The 21,847-nt window shown below is 41.0% G+C and overlaps 2 protein-coding genes across 4 annotated transcripts in view; both read left to right on the top strand.

The window, feature by feature from the left end:
* Nucleotides 1-47: 47 nt before the first annotated feature.
* Nucleotides 48-11,139, top strand: LOC109963953 (uncharacterized). 2 transcript variants are annotated; one of them, XM_020606908.1, is made up of 13 exons: nt 48-379; nt 704-772; nt 3,375-3,399; nt 5,971-6,057; nt 6,147-6,286; nt 6,410-6,529; nt 6,652-6,697; nt 7,630-8,419; nt 8,579-8,699; nt 8,835-8,900; nt 9,015-9,116; nt 9,224-9,446; nt 10,556-11,138. In XM_020606908.1, exons 1-13 carry the CDS (start codon nt 326-328, stop codon nt 10,789-10,791), a joined length of 2,079 nt encoding a protein of 692 aa, XP_020462564.1. In that variant the 5' UTR covers nt 48-325; the 3' UTR covers nt 10,792-11,138. The 2 variants fall into 2 exon arrangements, with proteins under 2 accessions (XP_020462564.1, XP_020462565.1); XM_020606909.1 differs by lacking the exon at nt 3,375-3,399 and having other exon boundaries at nt 5,955-6,057; nt 10,556-11,139.
* Nucleotides 11,140-11,318: 179 nt separating this feature from the next.
* Nucleotides 11,319-21,847, top strand: part of nfyc (nuclear transcription factor Y, gamma) — a 22,230-nt gene continuing 11,701 nt past the window's right edge. For both annotated transcript variants that reach the window (XM_020606796.1, XM_020606795.1), the window contains exon 1: nt 11,319-11,416. The gene's annotated coding sequence lies outside the window, so the exon portion shown is untranslated. The remainder of the gene's footprint in view (nt 11,417-21,847) is intronic.

Here is a 21,847-nt window from a genome sequence, read left to right as displayed (position 1 = left end):
GGCGCTAAGAGGATCTTGCTCGCGTGGGCTTTCTAGGGCTAATTGCACAATCACAGGAAGTCAGGCTTTTCCAGTTGCGTCGCTTGTATGAGAGTGACTAGGAGAAGGCTAGTGGTCAAAATATAAATCACACATATCCATTAACTGGATATTACTTAATGAATTGCTAGTTAACAGCCACGTTTACAGAGGTGTTGTCAGTGTAAACTTGGGTATTAACGTAATACCCAGCTATAGCTTGATTACGTTTGCTAGTTAGCCGACGGTTTATTAGCTAAGCTACAAAGAGAAGGCAGCGTTGTTAGCGAGGCGTAAAACATCAACAATGGAGAATATCGAAACGCCATACGACGATGAGGCGGAATTTATTGAATGCAAGGTAAGCTAGCCAACATTAGATGACATTACACGTAACGACGTCAGTAATTTTTAGGTTTAATAAGAAAATGCAGCGTGGTTTTCACGAGTTTTTTGAGTACATTCAGTTGCACGTTGATAAGGTAAGTTAGCTAACGTTAGTCTAGCTAACATGCAGTACTGCAGAGTTAAAATAAAACCCTTTCTCAAGGTTGGAAAGTTACAAATTTTTGTTGCTTTGTCTTAATTGGTTTTCTTGCTGCTGCGTTTATGGTGTTGATTACTAACGTTAGTACTAGGTGTATGCTATGATACTCTTTGGTTAAAATTTTCTGTTTTACTCCAGGTCTGTGATAAATCTATAAGGGGCGAAACCTTGTACAAGATACACCTGACTACACCAGGGCATATAAAGGTACACAACACAATAATTCCACAAAGGTGTTGAATGCTAACCAACCTAAATACCTACAAATACACTGATAGTTAGTGACTGATGTTTTTAATTTGACTTGATGACAATTTTTTACAGGTTCAAGGTGAAATTCAAGCCAAGCAACAATGATTAATCGTTCAGACACTTTAGCAACATCTGATGGATTGCCTGTGCTTATATCCTGTGACCGTACATCTGTCCTACAGGACAAATGCAATTTTGTTAGGTCAAAGAAAAATAAATTGGTGGTACAGTAAGTACTAGTTCAGTGACGACAGCAGCCAGACTTGAAGCTTAGGTTCTGTGCACATTAACATTTTGTCAATATTTTCTTAAGTTTTGCATCGTTGCTACCGTAATTGAATAGCTGTTAAGTGGTAAGTCACTTTAGCAACAACAAGAGTCAAGAATCTTTATTGTCATTATGCATAGCACAACGAAATTTTTTCTGGCAGCTCTCAGCTTAAAAGACACATTATTTACATAACACACAATTGTATGTCAATATAAAAATATGAACAAATAAAAAGGGATGTATGGGACCTAATCAGGTCAGCAGCATGTTAGCAGCAAGAGTGTAGTAACATGAGGTGCAGCTCAGTGCAAATCTCAGTCTTTAGGAAGAGGTGTGAGCATGGGTGTGTGTCTGCAGAGGTCCAGTGTCCTGTCTGTGTCTGTCCATAGGGGGGACAAGCAGACAAAATGAATGCTGCTTACTGAACTTTGTCTTTGACCATCATGAAGACTGTTTCCTGGTTATTCTGGAGGAGCACTGTGCCTTTGAAGAGTGCACCATGCAGTAAGTTTATGGTGCACGAGAAGGCAATATTCAACACATTTAGATCAGATGATCTACCTTCTCCTCGTCATGTCTTAATCCTCATATATGCATAGTTGTGATGGACTAGATGCTTGAAACAGCAAGTTTTGTGTTTTTGAAAAAGTTGGTGTGCATCAAAAGTAGTCCTTTCATTTCTAAAGCTTGCTTTGTTTTCTGGAGGCTATGATCTATAGCTGAACTTGCATTATCTGGGTCAAGTCTAATCTTCAGTCATGTATTGACACTCACGGCAACAACATCAAAGCTTAAGTCTATCATTCTTTCTGATATGCATCCACTGTTGTTGGTTTTTGCACTTGACAGTGATAAATTCTGAATACTTTTTACAAGATTACGGGAATAAAACTTCGATGGATTCCAGTCATCTGATCAAGTGACCATAGTCGTTATGCATTTGGCAAGAGAGCCTCTTTGCTGGCAGGTCCTTTTAGTGGTTTGTTTCATATGGTGGATATCCTTGAACCACTCTCCCATATCCACTTTAATGTATACACTTTCTGGCATTTTTAAATTTCTGCTTTATATGAATAGAACTTTTCCATCACCTTCTGGAAATTTGCCAGCAGAGGTTCTTGTGAGATTTCTGGGAGTCTGGCCAAAGACTGCAACAGTTCAGGGTCAATCGCATTTACATATTGCAGTGTTCTTGACTATGATGGCTGTTATGTTTTGTGAGAAAACCACTCACAAGAGACTGAAGATTCGTGTTCGTGGCTTCATGCTCTGTTTTCACACTCTACTGCTGGAAGACAATAAGTAAACGCTGTCAATAGTTTGACAAACTGAGCATTATAGATGCTCTGTAGCTGTGTGCACATCAGATAGTAAACTTGAATTGTAGAGATAATCTTCATGTCAAAATTACAAGGACTTTGTCTTGCGTGAGTAAAACTCATTTCATTTGGAAGCATCTTCTTCTATGGAAACAGATTTTTCTGTGTTTTGAAGATGAAATTCTTGACCATACACAGATAGTTGAATCCAGCAGGGTCGTTTTGGAGATAGAAAGCTTCTTGAACATCAGTCCATGTCACTTGGTTGTCTTGAAGAAAACTGGATATGAGTTCTCTACATGCAGATATTAATTTTTATATTAAAATTGCTCTTTAACAGTTACTTTAATTTTCTTCTACTAAGGTGGCTTAATTTGTTCAGTTACTTTTTTTGAAAAGTGTCCAGGGTGGACCCCACCTCTCGCCCAGTGTCAGCTGGGATTGGCTCCAGTTCCCCCGCGACCCTATTCAGGAATAAGCGGTGTAGATACTGGACGGACGGACGGATGGATGGATGGATGGGTATACAGTACAGGTAGACATGGCCTGTATTTTAACCATATTTGAACAGCCGTGAGGTAATATAGGCTTTTTATATTTTCGATCATCTTGAGTGCCTCAGATTTTTTTCAAAAAGTTTTTTGACTGGAGGAATCAAACTGAAGAACACCAGAGGTATAGTTTTTACATCTTTTTGCACTCTGTGCAAACTTCTTCTGACAGGTGGACATGCATTTTTTTTCTCCTCCTACTTTATTTTTGAAGATGGACAAAGACCAATGAGGATATTTACCTGTACTGCACCTCACATGAGCTGTGGTATTGGTAACATTTACATGCTAAAAATGTTTATCTCCATGATGTAACCATTTCTGTGTTTGTAGCAGTGGCGAACTCTAAATGGTATCCTGCTTATCCACCACTGTTTGATTTTATTGATTTATTGCTCTCCTTTCATTCCTGGCAGAAAGAGGATGTCCTTGTTACTATGGGTAAGTAGACCCCATCTTCAGCTTTGTTATTTTCTTCTATTCTGGCCTAGAGTATATTTGCTGTCTATTATGTCACGTAATTCAATCTAGACATGAAAGTAACAGAGGTCACTCTAATTTGTTGACTGTTATTAATGGACAGCATTTTCAGTTCAGAACCATCAGTGATTATGATACGGTATGGATTAACTGTATCACGGTTTCAAGACAATATGATTTAGATCAACTCACTTTGGGAGCAGGCTCAGATGGTCAGAGAGTTAGCGGGCTGACCCCTGACAATAGGCTAAAAGTCTGCTATTTGATAGTTCACCCATATCCTTTCAAAGGACAATAAAATGGTCATGGCACATTTTTTTGATTGGGTGAATCTTTCATGGAAAACATTACCCTCTGTTGGCTGGGAAGGCCAAGTACAACTTCCTCTCCCAACTGGTCAGGAATACTTCAGCCATGGGAGGTTGCCATCTGCTGGCACTACATTCATTAACCTTTCCTCTCCACCAACTAGGAAATCACCAGGTAGGTAGTGCCACTCTATGCTGGTCAACAGGAGAACCTAGGTTACAAGGATCTGGACAAAGGAGTGAAAAGGACAAAACAAATGGAACTGTTTAAAGAGATGGCTCTGGCTGCTTCACTTTATGGCCGCTGGTGGATAATACAAATGTATACTATGCTTTGGCTGATCTGCAAAATCACTAAAATGTGTTATGCATGTTACATTTTTTTGAAAGCAGAAAAACAACATAAGTGGAAATTCTAGAACGGCCTCTGATTTTAAGCATATCTTCATGGACATGCAGGAGCAAGGACAGCAACAAATTAAGGGCTGCCTATAACAGCACACAGTATCTCAGGTCCTAGTTCACCAACACAGATGTCCCCAGTCGTGGTTACTGCTGCCATTAGTCACCTGTTGGAAGAAATGTTAAATGGTAATGAACAACTACATAGTGTAGCACAGGCACTACATCCAGTAAATACTACAACATACTTTGATGTTCTTTTTGTTTGGGGCTGTTTTTCACGGGTTGACTCAAGCCCCTCAGTTCAAGTCATGGATGAATGGGAATACCGTCTATGAGCCAGGCTTAATCACTCAACATCAGCACCCAACTTAACCAATTCACTTGTTGAGTTGGAGGACACTCCTGCAGTCAGCTTCCAAAATCTTGCATAGAACCTTCCCGGGAGAGTTGAGGTTGGTATAGCAGTAGATTCATTCCAGTGTTCTTGTATGGGAATGAGCTGTTCAAAACTTGCGTTAGTGTAATGATCAGTTGTCCACATACTTGCCATATAGCATATGTTGGACAGTTATTCAGCACAGGCAATTTACAGGCACAGTTTACCCCAGGCAGCTTAAATGGCTTAACAGTTGTATAAATCCAGAACTTCGGATTGTACATAATTATACTGTACAGTTCATATTTCTGCATGCGAGTCAAAGATAAGCATAGGACAGCCAAACACTCGGTTATGTCACTAAGTAAAATTATGTACTGCTTGGTAGCTTCACTGTCCATTATATCAAGGCTTGGTCTTAAGGGATGCAGTAATGACATAGACCAGTTTGTGTTATCTTTCTTTTGGAATGAAAATAATAAATAGTTGAGACAATATGTTGGCTTCAGTGGACTTTTGTTTTATATTACGGTGGAGAATAGGCACCGTGTCGTTGCAACTGTGATCATTGTTTTTGGTAGGTAAATCATGCTATAATCCCACATGTGTGGGGCTTCTGTGATGTTGCTGTGTAGAAATTTTGCATAACGTTGACTTTTTCCAGTCCCATGGGAAACATCTTTTATGGTCCTGTCAGTCACTGGTTGTGTGGTTCAAAATGAGCTCATCTGGGGATGACAGGCTCTCTCCCATGTACCAGTGGTAAAACACTTAGACTCATTTTCAAGTTGTTCGACCATGATTCATATCACTTGCACTTGTACAAAAGGCACAGGCCCGCCCATGCCTACATGGCTGAACCAGAACCCGCTGTAGCTGCATTTCATGGTTGTATCCAGGGTAAACATTCAATCATCTTGGTACTGGGACATCAGTTAGTGCACCAACACTTGGCTGTAATCATCCTGACTTAGCTGGTTACTGGCTATGGACCTAGAAGAAACAAAGATGTAAGTAAACATCTTTGTAGTTCTATGTAGAGAATTGTCGGGTACATGCACCAAATGTGAACATGTTGTGCATCCCTGCCTATCAGATGAGATGATTGCTGGATAAAACTTTCTTTCACTATAAAAGGAACAGGCACAACAGTGATTCGAAATGACACCCTTTGTTATTGTGCAGCTGGGAGAAGCATGTTCTAGCATTACCTGACAAGAAGTGTACACAAAGTAGACTGATGTTTGCTTAAACCAGCAAACAGCTATGGCGTGCTCATACTTGAAACAAACATATTTATTTCTCAAATAATTTTGGAAACGATGTGTAGCAAATTAAACTTTATTTTGGCTTTAAGATTAAATCACATTGTACAAATAATACTTTGTGAGTCTATTTTTGTTTTAATGTTTTTTGCCAACTACCAGTGTTTGGATTTCACAGGTCATGCAGTCAGACAACACACTGTACCGGAATTTAAGGACATTTTGCAATATTTGGATTACCTGAAGATTGATGAGCCAGTCATTGGTGAGTAACATGATACAACTTTTTGAACAGTTTTCTATTTTTTTATGTTTATTCGATCCTTAATCTTTTCTGCTTTTTTTTCTTCTTAGGATTGAACTATTTGGATGAACTGCCATGTAATGACACACAAGCAGGCCTCAGATACTTATGTAGGCTATGTCGTCACACTGCAGTCCTACCAGAAATGGTCCATCATGTGATTGGACGTAAACACCGGCAGAAATATGTGGTAAGGCATATGTGATTATTTTCAGAAAACTTTCATGGAACTTTGAGTGTGCGTGTGTGCGCTTTGTTTTGGAATTAAGAAAATGAAACAAATTGAGAATGTCATGCCTTTGTATTGTTGTAGCAATTGAAACGGCCAGACTTGGTTACCTGGGATAAACAAGCCATATTAACCCAAGGAGGAAAGATCATACGAGCCAGGGCAGAAATAATTGAAAGACAGGATGGACGAGGATACCCAAAAGTAGGACATACAGATTTCAGTAACCTGACATATTTAATATTGTTAAATAATATGGACTTCTTAAATCATATAAAACTATTTTGAGACTAATATACATTTATTGTGTTTACTCTTTGTTTCAGCCATTATCAAAAAGGGGGGTTGAAGGCAAGTTAAACATCTCAAGAGGTGTGTTTTCATTGTGAATTATATGTAGTAATAGATACTAGATAAGATCTTGGTGAGGTTACATACAAAATTATGTTTTGATTTAATGGTGAAGAAGAAAGTCAAGTCAAGTTAAGTAAGCTAAATGTTCTCACTAGTTTATGTAGGCATGGAAATGTCAGGGCCATCCAGTCTGAGTTTCAGTAAACATTTTAAAGGATGGTATTGGGTAACCATTCCTCAGCATGTTTGGACATAATGTTCTAGTCAACATGCAAGTTACAGGATTTTTTAAAGTTTTATCAATGACAATAGCCTGATATTGACAATATGACATTTTTGTTAACATGTATGCAGTATGCATGTACCGAAGTTGATGCTTTACAGTGGGGGAAAAAAATGTCAGTGCTCTCTGGTGGACAAAGCATATACTGTTGACACAATTTGTATTTGACGTCAAACATGTACTTGAATCTCTTGTCACATATCGCTCTGTATTTGCAGTGAGCTATTTAGCATATCTAACAGTCTTGCCTTTCTAATGATCACCATGAATTTGAACCTTAAACAAACCTATACATGAAAACAGAAATACCTCTTTCAGTGCCACAACTGCCATTGTCAGACTTTGGCTTTTGAGTTCTCCAAAAGTTGTCACATGTATTTACAAGTTTTTAAGAAATTTAACGTGGTAGATCAAAGTTGACCAGTTAAAATACAGCTCATATGGATAATATTACATGTTATACTTTTCATAAGTTATGAATTCTACTATAAATCATATGAATACTCAAGGGCATAATTTCACCTACATTTGAATAGTTAACCAGTCACTGCACAGAGCATGTGCTTGAGGGCCACTGCATCTGTAAAGGAGATATTTATAGGTAATATGTAAATTAAGTTATACTCGTATGCTTTTCATAAACTGTATGTTTACTCTTGTTCCATAGTTTCCCCAGGGCGGAAACAACATAGAGACCGAAATATTCCACAGACTGTGACCCAAGGAGTTGTGCCATCACTCTTGCCGGAATTCCAGGACTATCAGGACGAGTACCCTCACCGAGTGAAGCATCCCCCAGGTTGCCCAAATACGCCACCATCCCAACCTTATGTGAACAGGGACAGACAGATATACCAGCGGGATGACACTCTCAGACAAGGTAACATGGAAGGGGACTTGCAGAGGGCAGATTACAGAGTAAGCGTTATGTACAGGCAGGAGTATATGGACCATACTTACCGCAGGGATTATGAAGAAGAATGTGAAAGTCTACAAAGAAAGGCTGTACTTGAAAATGAGTCACCGAAGAAGTTCTACTCTGAGGAAGTGAGACGTGGGCGAGATCATTATGCTGAGTATCAGCCTTCACAGCTGATGTACCCAGAAGATGAACATCAGTGGCCTCTGGCGAGGGAATCTGGCACTATGAGTAAAGTGGGTAGGCAGGGCTCAAGAGAGCCAGAGGTCAACAGGAAGAGCTTTCCCACACCTGTGGAGAGTGACCGGTTGCACAACCATTTGTTTTCTACGGTCAGAGATGATCGGTACATAGTCAAAGAACCATATCAGCCTGCCTCCCAGAGACGAGTGGAACTTAGCAGGGCCATGTCGGACATCCCAGAACCATTCAGGCGCTTCCTGAAAGGGGCTGCTAACATTGAAGAACACGGAAAAAGAAAAAGAAAGACTCGCTTCTCTGATGCCTCTGCAGAGGAGGTGAAAATGACAAAGGAGATGTGAGTGAAAATTTTACTGGTTGTTAATCTGTAAAGATGTCTTTGTGAACATAACTGGCTGAGATTTAGAAATGTGAATATTTAATATTGTTTGATCAATTCTTTGCATTTCTGTCTTCACCCAGTATTTTTCTGGACGTGTTTGATTTCTGCTTTAAGGTTCAGTGATGAATATGGACCACCCAATGCGAAGTTTGCTGATCATCCTAGACCAGTCGGTGTGCCATTGAGACCTGAAATGCACGGAACACAACATCCTGACCTGTACACAGAATCACAGGTTAAATTGGTCTATTTGCTGTGATTAACTAGTATCCTGCTAATATTTTATATTTCTAACTAATCCAGAACATGCACTCACTCACTGTATTTATTGTCTCTGTCGTACCGTTTTTTTTTTTTTTTTTTTTTTAAGAGCTCACATCACTCTGAGAACTACCAGAGAAGGGGCTCTGTGTCAGAAGGTGTCTTTGATATGCTGGTAAGATAATGAATTTGTATTTGCAACACATAGCAGTGTTGTGTGTTATTCAGCAATTCATAAAAGGGGGGGTCTTAACTATGCCTTGTTCACTGTCACTTTTTCATCATCCAGAAAAACGTTGAAATTGAGAATGCAGAAGAGGCTGACTTCCTGAAGAACAGAATTTGCAGCCTTCTTTCAGAATTAAAGTCCAGAAAGTCGGAGAAGACTGGGGTATGTGTATCCCTGCAGAGGGCCAGCCTTTCTAACAGAACACGTAGTTTGATTCTCTGCCGCAAAGCAGCAGAAATGAATTACAGAAGCATCTGTTTTTGTTGTAGCAAAATTGCCAAGATCGAGCAGTCCTTAACAGCGACTACAACAGCTTGAAGCCAGTCCCACAGTTGTCTCCACAACATCAGTATGAGAGGTACCCAAGAGAAGATTTAAACCCTAGACAACCAGAAGATCACAGAGGAAGAGGCTGGGCACAGCATGAACATGAGGGTATGCTCCAAGGATACCACCACCCTGGGCACATGGAACCCAGATGTCAGGATGAAGGTAACTTGTGTAATATACTTCACCTAAATGATTTTCTCTATACTGCACCAGGCATTAATGGGTCGTTTTACAAATACTTCATTAATTTCTGAGATCTAGTTGTGGGCCAAGTTTGATTACATAATCTATAATAAAAGTGTTTTGTGAAACATATATCATAGCATCTGATGTATTCTTTGTAGTATCTGGGGGCCAACAGTTCACTTCCCTTCACTTTCACTGTTTTATTTCCCTGGACAGTAGTTCCTTGCTGAGCTGCAGCAGAGGGATATGTTATAGTGGCAGGGATATATCAGTATTGTTTTAACATCAGCTTGAAAAACTTTGAACTATTCCTTTAATGTTATGGTGTATAGTAAACTACAAAATCTGGTTCCCTCTGTCAAAAATGATTTAGCATTTTTCTACTTTCTTTCATTTTTCATTTAATTAATTTCTCCTTCTAATTTTTGACTGTTAGAGGCGAAGTGAGAGTCAAAACAAACTCAAGCAGTATCCCCTCCTCTGCTCCCTCTGCTCCTCCTTGTCCCTCCTGAAACTGTCTCTGAAATTAGGTCATATGTGGTCACAACAGTTGGAGACAACAGTCAGGTAGTGCCGCAGTAATAACAGGCTCCAGATCTAATGTATATGAAATATAGAACCCATAAAGCCTGTGGTTTTTGGTGGCATTGCAGTGACAGAATGTCAGATAAAGAGGTTTACATTATAGCAATATGCATACGTACGTCTAATGTTTACGGCAGATGTATCTACAGTAACACAAGCATATTTTACAGAGGAATTATTTTCCCAGTGAGATTGATAGAGTACTAATATTCCAGTCACTATTGCATCATGTTCAGTGTTACATACTTGACACACACAACCATGAGTTGTATGTGAAACTAGAGAAATTGGAAGAATTGTGGTGCAGATTTAAACAATACTGGCCACAGACGATATATAAGCACAAGGCCGGAAGATAATAGGGTAGGGTGAGGTGGGGGTGGGGGTATAGTACAGCAGGGAGACAATACGTCTAGACAATTTTTACTTGATTCATCCAAATTTATACTAAATCTTGGTTAATGCAGTTTTAAATTCTTTACCTGATGTTTTTCTTTTAGAGTTTTTTGGGAGACCTGAGATGTCTTGGACACCACAAGCTACCTATCCTGAAAGGTTTCAAGAACCCACATACCCTCATGAATACCACCCTGCTACTGAGGAGTATTATGACTCCCACTCTTCTCCACCTCCCCTACATATGGAACGAGATTCAAGGATTCACAGGGACACCCGCTACTGCAATAACCTGAACAAAATCACCTCCACCCTCCTGGAACTTGTGACAAAGAAATGAGTTCTAGCTGTTCTGTAAAATAAATATATGTACTATGTTTAAAAAATTGAATGTAGTGTTAAATTTCCTATTTTGGTTATTTGCTTTAGATATTAGTGGGGGGGGGGGGGATTTTTGGAATAATGTTTGTCTAAGTGTTTATGTAAAGAATGAAACTTGTCTACTACATCTACAGTGTCTTTAAATTCTTCATATTACAGTTCACCAGTGGCAAGGATAATAGTGCTAGAGATTTTTTTTTTTTCAGTTTAAGTAATGGGTTGAAATTATTTAATTGCGTTAACAAATGTTGTGTAGGCTGTTTACTGCAGAGGTTGTGGAAAAAATGTGTTCCAATGTAAAAGTTAAAGCATTAAAACATCTTGGTACTGAGTTTTTCATGTCATTATTTTTTAATTTTATTCGTGCGTGCGTGTGTGTGTGCGCGCGCTGTTAGAAAAAGCGAAAAAGAAAACAGCACGACACTGACGCCATTGGTCCATATCGTTAAGAGAACGTAACCTTACGTCATCGCGTTCATGCGTCAAATCTTTCCGGTTCGAATAGCAGCCATCTTGTTTCCCTTGCTAGCTAAATAAAATAAATAATACGCTGAGCTGGACTTCACTTCGAACCTGTAAAAGAAGTGAGTAAGAAATTAAAATTAATTTGTGTGTAGAACGTTCACAAGAAAGGAGCCGGTGTTGGGTGAAAGTATGGGTAATTACTTTGCTTCTTTTCATTTGCTGTTCTTGACCAATAGATGATTGTTTTGGAAGATAAACATAGGCGCCATTTCCCTCCCCGCTCTCTGAGCCGCTTATTGGTGGCCCTCTGAAGGGATCGCGCACGGTCGGGAAGCTGATGTCTTGAGTCCACCATGTTGGCTCTTGTCTAAGTAATTGTCGGACGGACTGGCCATTTTTACTCGACCCCGAATGGTGTCAGTTACAGAACGAACTTAGCCGTAGAAACCTTGATTGGTGGAATGTAGTCCGAGGTTTGATTGGTCTGAAGGACAGATCCAAACGTTGTCTTTATTGGTTAGACTGCTTCTTCCTAGCTTTGGAAAGCTTGGCAAACTTTCATTTGATGCAAGACTCGTTTTCCAATGGTGATTAAAATTACACCACTACGGATTGTCACTGGCGTGCACTTCCAGCAAGCTAACATTAACGTAAACTTCACCAACGTTAGCACGGAGTCCCGCTTTGCTACAGTGCTAAATGTTTGTTTAAGGTCGTTGTCACGAAGCACTCATTATTTTACAGTTAAGCACATTACATTACATTTTATTATCGTACTTTATTTTAGCGACATTAGCCTCACTGATAATTATATTCGACTTCCGTCTGCAGTACTGGGTTGAGGTATTAAGCTGAATGTCTTCTGTTATCCACTTTGTAGCGACCTTCGAAGCTAATATATAATGAGCAGAGTTGCCCTATTCTCATTATTGCTTTGGATGCTATACGTCCGTTTTCATATTAACATACTCAGACAAATGTAAGCAATTGCCAAAGTTAATGTGCATACCATACAACGTTAAAATAATTAAGGGACGGGCTTAAATTCGCTCGCAATATCAAAACAGCAAAGTCACTCAACATTAATTTTCAGTTGTATATTTAATCAATGATCGGACAAACGATGGGGAACACCCGGAAGAAAGTGCCTGTGCTTATGTATAATTCGCTTTTTTTTTTTTTTTAATTTTCATGATTTCTAGAAAGCAATTCCATATTTCTATGTATCCCAGTCATAAGAGTTTCAAAGGTGTTTTGGAATGTCTTTTTTTTATCATAAGCACTGGGATGGGGTGGGGGGGGCACTGTACAGTTCATGGTCTTGGAGCCTTTCCTACTTTTTAATTTACTTCATAATCCAGCAGAGGTATGTTAATGCTTTGTGCTATTCCTTATTCTTTGTGCATATTTAATCCAGCAATTGCATGATATTTGAATGACTGGATGTGGGTTGGCCATACCTTAGAGGACAAGACAGTCAGCTAAACATTTGTTTATGCAGGTGTGCATATATTTTTGCATGTTCATGGATGATTGCATGGCTTGGCCTGGCTATCAGTATGTTTACCTCTAAACATCATCAACTGAGATGAAATGTGTTCCTGCTATAGGCTGCACAGGTCATGGGAAGGCCTCATCTGTAGAGTGACCTTGCCAGGTGTCATTATTGAGGCATTTTGGGTAGGCAGAATGTCCGTACACAGGAAAGCGTTGAGGCGTAGTAGTCATGCCAGAGAAATTAATCTTTGTGCAGCTCTTCTAATCATTAAATGGGTGGCTGTAGTACCTGCTCTAGTCCCCAAGGTCCTTACTAAAATAGAAAACAGGGCATTTAGCTTTGTTTCTCTTGAGTATCTTTATCATGTTCTCTTGCCCTCTCTCCATTTGTTCTTCCCCTCCCTCCTGTAACAACTCTCCTGTCTGTCCTTCTCCATCCTTCCAGTTCCCCTCCCCCTCTAGGTCTTTCATTGAAGGGGCAGGTTTGCTCACTTTCTCTCTCTTACGCTTGTTGTGTTCTTCACCATAGTCAAGATTTGCAGTAATATGCAGCACAAAGCTTCAGGTCACAACACCATGCTTTCCAAAAGTTAAAATGTACTCTAACCAAACTTTCGTTATCATCACACCAACATTTTCACCAAAGCTTTATGTGTATCTGATGTGAAATTACAGATGTAGTTGTTGATGCATTACACAGCATGAGTGTTGCACGTGAGCAGTAATGTCCTGCTGACCTGCTGTTCCAAAGTAAAGGTTATTGTGTAGATGTTAATGCCCGTTAAACCAGTGGCGGGTTAAAAAGAAGGCCATTATATGACATTTGTGATGTGGTTTTTGATGACGGTGTAATTTTGGAAGTTGCTGTGAGCAAAGTTTTTGTAGGTCAAGACAACAATGTCTTTGTTTACAGACTTTCAGCCATATCTCCAAAGTCTTGTTTATCCACAAACAGAATAAAAATCAAATGCACTTTTTTCCCCTCTATTCCCTGCCTGCCCACCAGTCAGTGAATTCGTCATTTTATGCAAATGGTCTGTAATGATGGTAAATAGTCTTATGTTTATATAGCACTTTTCTATGCTTTAAAGCACTTAAGGCACTTTCACACTACTTGGTCATTTACCCATTCACTCACCAGCGTCATCACCGGGAGCAACTGAGGGTTCAGTGTATTGCTCAAGGACACTTTGACATGTTGACTGGACAAGCCGGGAGTCAAACTGCTAATCCTCTGGTTGGGAGATGACCCGTGCTACCTCCTGAGCCACAGCCGCCCTGATCTGTTTTTCTGTAAATTTGATTGACACCATAACAGGTTTTACTGGATTATTATTGTGGTTGCAGTAATTTTTAAATGTTGCTGTTAGTCATGTTGAATAAAGTCTTAAAGTAATTCAGAGTACAATGAATCTCATTATAACAAGTTAGAGGCTAGATGTTTGCAGTGTGTACATGTAACTGTGAGCAAGGATTAATGAGAAAGCAAGGACAAAATGTGTCGGTGAGTCTGGATGTGCATGTATGGCTGTGCACACACATGAGACAGCAAGTCTGCCTAGTATGCTTTTTGACTTAAGATCGTGTGTATGCAACATGCAGGATCTATTCTGGCACTTCTCTTAGCCAGTGAGGTCCAGTCTGGCTACCTGCATCACTGTGCTGTCGGCCTGTAGCAGCAGAGAGGAGGCGGGGCAGAGGGAGGCATTTAGTTTGACATTGTAAATAAGCAGAGAACAGTTGTTAGAGAGCAGCCTATGGAACCTTTCTCATTCGTCCACCAGCAGAAGAGGCAGTGGACCACTTGAGGACAAACAATGCCAAGGAAAGCCACCATGAGCACACCCTCATTCACTCTCTGAAGAGCTTTCAATAACTCTGTTAGCTCTTTCTCTTTTTGTTTCTCCTCTATACTCTCTCTTCCTCTTTTCTTTTCCCTGACCCCTATCCTGCAGCTCAAGGTAACTTAGAGCAGGAAGTTGGCTGTCAGTAAAAGGGGGTTGGGCATACGAGAGGGGAGGGGCAGGAGAGCGTGTCAGTGCTGATTGGTGTGTTCTTCGTCCAGTGGCATAGGAGGACCCGGTCTTCTCATTGGTTGGAATCGTTAGAGTGAGGTGGGAGGCGGGTGTAAGGTGGAGTTTGAGTATCATGTATCATGCTAGATTGATTACTCTTGAATGTTAAAGGGGAAGGAGGCTAGAGATTTTTGCCTGAGTCGGGAGTGCCGCTGTACTGTTTGCCTGCTGTTGTGCTGGCTTTCCTTTCCTTCTCACTTTCCTCTCTGCACCAGCACAGGGGTCCGCTTAAAGACAAATGTATGGGTCGCTGGCTAGAGAGGGAGAGTAAAAAAGGAGAGAGAAAGTCAACGAGCAGAGGGGACTTGGTCAGAAGAGAAACATCAGAGACGGGGGCTTTATGCTTATGCAGGAGGTGGACGCTGGGGGTCTGCTGAAGGAGACGGGGCGATGTGTAAAGGGAGTTTGGAGGAGAGAAGGGGGGAGGGGTAGTAGAAGGGGGCTTGTTCTGGGTGTCCAGGCGAAGAGCTTTTTTGAAGCTTTCTTGTGGAGCCAGAGAGCCTTTTGTCTGTTGATACGATCTGGGGACTGGAGGAAGTGAAGGAGCTTGAGAGAGTTTTTCTGTCAGCCCCTGTGCCTCTTCTTTCCGCTGCTGCTGCTGCTGCTGCTCTCAAGGAGACTTGAGCAGGGCTGTCTGTTTCCCTTTTATTCTGCTCTGCTCCAATAGGGCAGACCTTTCGTGATGAAGGGCACAGAGGTAAGTTTTGACTGCCCAAAAGGCACACATAGAGAGAAGTCCTGTCAAGTTGGTTAGGCTTTGAGTTCCTGAATAAATGGTTCACCTCTGTTCACTTTCTGATGTCTCTCTCTTCATCATGCTCTGCAGTGATGAGACAGTGTTTGTCCTTTACAGCCATCCTCAATCCCCCTCCCTTTCCTGTCCTGTACCACTGTGCTTGAAAGATTGGAGTTGTGTGTTTCTCATCTATGTCCTTCAGTTGTCACTTCAGTACAGCAGTGATGCGTTTTTTATACAAAAAAAAAAAAGGAAAAAAAGATGGCACTTCATGTTGAATTTTTGTTGTATATTTTCATCCTCAGTGTAAAAATGTAGACTGAAATATGACAGTCTTTGTCACTTGTGTTTTTTGACCACCACTTACACAGACTCACACTTAAACAGTTACTCCTTGCTCTGTTATTGGATGCATGGAAGTGCATAGCTGTCGGACTCCGAGTCTGCTCAGATGCACTTCGCACTTTTGGTGGTATTAATGTCCCAGAGGCCTGTGGCCACAGTATCCCAAGGTGCTGGTCTGGACTCTACTTTCCCCTTGATGTCCTTTTTTACATGTTAGCGTCAGACAGCTTTCCAGAGTGAAGCAGCAAAAATGGCATCCATGTTGAAAGGAAATTTGTTGGAGTAGTGTTGTCACTGTTGGTGTCAGGAGTCCCCAGGGGTGGAGGTGCAGCTGGTTACAGTGACCTCAGGACCCCTGCAGGCCCCTGCCCTGACTGTGCCAGACACCCAGATGGGACAGACTGTCAACATGCCAGTGTCAGGGCCAGAGGAGGGTAACAGTTTGATCTGATCTCTTCTGATGGAATCTTTGGAGGGTGCATCTTCTCTCACTTGCCTCTGACTCCCATTCTCTCCCCTCCCTTGCCCGCTAACTTAAAGTTTCCATTGGTGCCCTGTGACAAAACAAATTCCCAATGCAGAAAGAGAGAGAGTACAAGAGATTGAGAGAGGGAGACTAAAAATAACTTTTAAGTTGGAGCGCTTGCTGCCAAATCCCTGGGTTAGCTTCTGTCTGCATGAGATTTGAATATTATTTTTGCCCTACGCTGTACCATAGGCTCACCAGGAGAGAAAAAGTAAATGAAACACACAAACCACTTAAACATAGCTAGGCCTGTAATCTTATCACTAAGGTGACCACTACTTCCATGTGTTCACTCTTTTGTCCTTGTCTTTGTACAAGTTTGCACTGTCACTAAAAGCACTGTGTGGGCAGCCGGGGGGGTCAGCTGTGTTCCAGCATGTAATATGCAGGTAGCTTTAGCCCTGCCTACTTTGACGCCAGAGACTGTACCCAGTATTGGATGAAGGTCACAGGAATGTGAGATTGGCTCCTGCAGCCTCTCTGTCAGCAATGAGAAAGAAATATGTAGAGGGAGATGAGAGGACACAGAGGAAGCGAAACCCATAGGAGGATACAGAGCATAACAGATATGTACAGTATGTGATGTTTTTATTACGCTTTGTAGAAAGCGCACAGTCCGAATCACTGGGGTCACTTAAGTGCTGCAGTGAAAGTTGAAAAACCTGTCCTTTTCTATCTTCCCCTGTCCCTCCCCTTCTCTCTTTCATCTGTCCCTCCTCCCTCTCTGGTTTCTCTCTCCTCTCTTGAATGACCTTGGGAGATCAGTGACTAGCACTTCCTGGAGTTGGCTTGAAGCAGAACCAAGGGCAAAGTTTGCAGGGCTGTTTGGTTGGCTGGTTCAGTTCAGCCATGCCAAGGGGATGTTGCACTACAGGTCACAGCGAGCATGTCCGATATTATAACCCTGTCTCTTCTTTTTTAAATTGCAAAACATTTGCACCAACATCTGTGAAAACACAGAGCATGTCCCACTAGTTAATCTGTAATTCAGAGCATGGGAACTTCTTGCTTTTTGTTTTGCCTGAGTAGATCATTTACCCTGCATGCCGTATCCATGCCAGTCTGTTTGACATTTGCAGTTGGGTTCATTCAGGTGAACACTTTAATAGTTCTGGATTTGTAAATATACTCTGTCTGATTATGTCCTTCATTTAAAAAGAATGTTTGTTTAGTATAACTTGTTACGTAGGCTACCTCAATTATCCCATCTGTTTAGGTATAGTAAGTCAGAGTAAAACTGTCTTATTAAGCACTGAATGTTTAAACATCCAGTGGGCCAATCATATACAGAGTTACATTTGTTTTTCTGCTTAGGAGGCCAGTTAAAACCTAACAGATGTCAACCTTTTGCCACCTTCCTGCAGATCTGTCCTTTCTGCATCATTGATGGTTTCCCACAGCAGCATGTGGAAAATTGACCAATTGCAAAAGACGTGCCAATGTACCGACAATCCTCATTTTTGGTACTATATCATTCAAAAATGTCTTTCGGTTGATTTCATCATTTACAGTCAAACAGTGGTAACCGGCCCATGTGAGTATATATTAGCTCTTTCTGTACAGCCTAATGTCTTAACTGTGTGTGAGATCATGAAACTAAACAATGTGGAAGGTTAATTTAAGGTCATAGTGTGGGGGATGGAAATAAGTCATCTGTTTTGTCTTTGTTTGTGCCCTTCCTCCAAACGTTGTCAACTCAGTTTATGTAGATTTGCACTCATTTGTGTATACAAACCTTCACTAGTGCTCAACAGAGAGTTGCTAAAACATAGGACTGAACTGCAATCTAAACAACTATGTAATATGCAGTTATTTACAGCACTGTCAAAACTAAAGCAGTAGTCAGGATTATGACTAGACTAGCTTACTCTTGTTTTAATTTTTTTAATGATTAACAAAGTTTATGCAGCATTTTCTTAAAGCTTTTCCAACCTTATGTAACTCAGTCAAACTAACCAGACACATTAACTGCTGGCTACAGCGTTTCTGTTATTGCGGTTCACAAATTCCCATTTTTTGCAAGTTTATATATAACCTTTGCTACAGATTAATTTTGTACAGTATATGCCTCTGTATCTCCGTGTAAGTCAGGTCCTCTCAGTGCACATCTGCTTTAGTGTGAAGTGTCAGTCCTGCTTCAGGGAAATATATGGGATATACACTAACAGTGTGACACTAAAACACCTCAAGTTGTGCCTTATACAGGCCTTCAGGTTGTGCCAGAGTGCCCTACCTCATTACATGTCAACGATACTCTGCAAAATTATGCTCGATTTACACTAACCTTCAGGTCATTAAGGGACAATTAACTGGAGAACATTTTGCATTAACCAGAGACCAATTATTTCCTTTGTTCAACTGTACTTTATCTCACAATGATGCCTGTGTGCAGAGTTTTTATTCTGCACACTTGTTCTGCCTCTTTGTCCTTTCCTAATCTGAAAGAGCAAATAGGCACATTGTTAAGTGATGCACTATTGTTGTTTTTCCCGTTCTTCTTCCTCTCTGACGCATTGATCCAAGGTCCTGTCAGGTGTATTTGAACAGGAATACAGGAATTGAAGGCTTGTGTAAAGTGGTGTGATGTCAGAGTGGGAGTGAGTTACCAATATTGTTGTGAGTGGCCACTTGATGTGATGTGTCAGTAAGTGGGAGGAGGAGGGAGGGAAGGAAGGAGAAAGGAGAGATGTAGGACCAGGCTGGCAGAACAACATTAGCGCTGATTCAGCTGCTGCAAACAGAGCAGCATCGGCTTTTTCAGAGAAGTCGTAAGATGGGAAATGGGTGAAAGTCAGTAAGACAGAGGAAGAGAAACACATACCCATGAATGAGAGAAAGATGGGAAGTAGTGGAGAAGAGACAGGAAGAGGGATGTAGAGCTGCTGAAGGAGGAAGAGCAAGTTGCTGTGTTAGACAGTGCCAGTAAAGCACACACATGACATTTGTTCTCAAAGACACACACACAGAGCAGAGTTCATAGGAAACCCAACACCGGCATCTCTTTGTCTCAATGACCTGATGAAGGACAACAGAACCGCAGGGAAGAGGAGAGGTAAGATGCACAGTGTAGAACACAAGGTACCCTGATGTAACACACAAGTAGTAGCTTAGGACAACACAGCAGATATGAGCTTGTCAGCGTCATTGCACAAAACAGCAGAATTATGCACTTTATTACCAAGAATATTACTCACAATAGCAGAAAGCACAATATTTGTAGACTTGACGTAGAGCAACTTACAGCTCTGAATATAAGTAGTAAGGAGTGGGCTGGATTAACAATCTTTGCCAAATTCTTCAGTACAGATTTTCATTTAAGAAGTACTTCAAAGCTTACTATAGGTTAGAGCCCTGAATAACATAAGTAAACAGAGTGCGTATGACTGCAGTTTAAATAAACCATCTTGACGCTAGTTTTCTCAAGTTCTCCGCATCGACATCCAGACCATTACAAACTTTCATAATGTTGACATTTATTAGCTTTCAGGGAGTCTCAGAATTGATTTTTCAGTGCAGAGGATAGCCCCACTCACTACTTGTTTGACTAGACTAGACCCAGGCCATAGAAGGTGTTGCATGAAGTCAGCAGAAGACATTGTGTTCTGCACTTGTGTGTCAAAACACAGGCATTCTCCCACGCAGACTTTCCACTGATGCAAAGCCTTGGGAAATAAGTTAATATTGATATGCTGAAGGTAGAACATACTAGCTAGCTGGGGGAGCAATGCTCAAGGGCATGTTGATACTTAGTCCTTCTCTATCAATATGATCTTTTTCTTTTTGTCCCCTCTCGTGCTTCAGCCTGCCTCTCTCATCACATTTTCACATTTTTTGTTGCATACTGACTTGCACTGCTGCTGTGGTTAGACCATAGCTGTGTATTTAGATGAAAGTCATTGGGTCAGGGTGTCTGTTTGTGGTTTAATAAGAGAAGTGATGTATGTATGTATGTGTGAGGGAGCAAATGAAGGACCTGGGGTGGTCTTGTGTGCTTTATTTGTCTTTTTATCAATTGAATCATTTGCTATTTTAACCTCTCTATCCTCGTCTGGTTCTTCTGGGTCGCAGTGTTCCTACCGTGTTAATTAGCCTCATAGTTGTCTTCAATGCTGTTAAGTGAATTGCCTAATTATTGTTTTTTTTAATCAGGCTGCCAGTTGGAGAGCCACACACAGATACACAAGGTTGTCTCATTCAAAATTATTACAAGATTAGGTGCTGATACAGATTTAGCTGGAAAAAAAGGCTCTTATTGGTTTTATTCTGTTCAGTGTGTTTGCGTTCTCATGGTGCTGCAAAAGAACTGGCAGAGGTCAGTCCATTCAGTGGGCAGAGAGGAGGAAAAACTACAATTTCCAGCCGTCATTCCTTCCTTGTGGAATGCTGGGTTTGTTGTAGTGACTGCAGAATTTCAATAAACTTTAAAATGCAACCAAACACTGGAGCATCAGACAGAGAAGGGGGAGGCATTGTCAAGGTCACTTACTAGCCTGGCATGCCACAGCTACATGTGGCCGATTGATTTCTATAAAGCCACCCAGCTCCGCCCCCCACCCACCATTCTGTCTCATTGATCCTGTCCAAAAATGGCATGACAGGACAAGATGCAGCGGTGCCTCTTCTGTATTATTTAGTACCTTTCTGCCTATGAAGCGATCTTCTCTGTGCAGAATCAATCAGGTAAAGGGTCTGCACTCTGAATTGTCATTGTAAAATATTTTTATCTCCACATACAGTGAGGAACAGAAGTATTTGAACACCCTGCGATTTTGCAAGTTCTCCCACTTAGAAATCATGGAGGGGTCTGAAATTCACATTGTAGGTGCATTCCCACTCTGAGAGACAGAATTAAAAAAAAAAATTCAGGAAATCACATTGTATGATTTTTAAAGAATTTATTTGTCAAATACTTCTGTTCCTCACTGTAACAGGTATGATGTAAGGAGCTGACGTGGACCCAGAGTCACAACAGTCCCTTACAACAGCAGTGTAATTGAACTCAGCGGAGGAGACACTGGATGGAGTGTTTGAAATGCTGTCTTTTGTGTTGTACTGGTCTGTCAGCTGGACCAGAGCTGCAGCATTCATGCTTGTTGGCCCAGAGTAAAAGAAAAAAAAAGGGAGGCCCCCCCCCCCCCCAACACTTTTTCTTTGTACTGTCATGTCTCTCTCTTTCTCTTTTGTCTCCCTTCTTTCTGTCTTGTTTGACCTAAATAGCAAGTCTGACTGCCTGACTGTCTTTTACCACCCCCTGTTAAAGCCTTGGGCACTTTGTCTTAGTGCTGGTTTAATACTGAACTGGACAAGGCATTACCCCTCCCTCAGCAACGCACAAACACACCCCATCTCTCTTGAGTAGCTCCACACACCC

Source organism: Monopterus albus, unplaced genomic scaffold (genome assembly GCF_001952655.1).
Source record: "Monopterus albus unplaced genomic scaffold, M_albus_1.0 scaffold82.1, whole genome shotgun sequence".
In the NCBI taxonomy this organism is placed as follows: domain Eukaryota; kingdom Metazoa; phylum Chordata; class Actinopteri; order Synbranchiformes; family Synbranchidae; genus Monopterus; species Monopterus albus.
The sequence above is the reverse complement of the archived record's forward strand: the minus strand, read 5'-3'. Positions and strand labels throughout refer to the sequence as shown.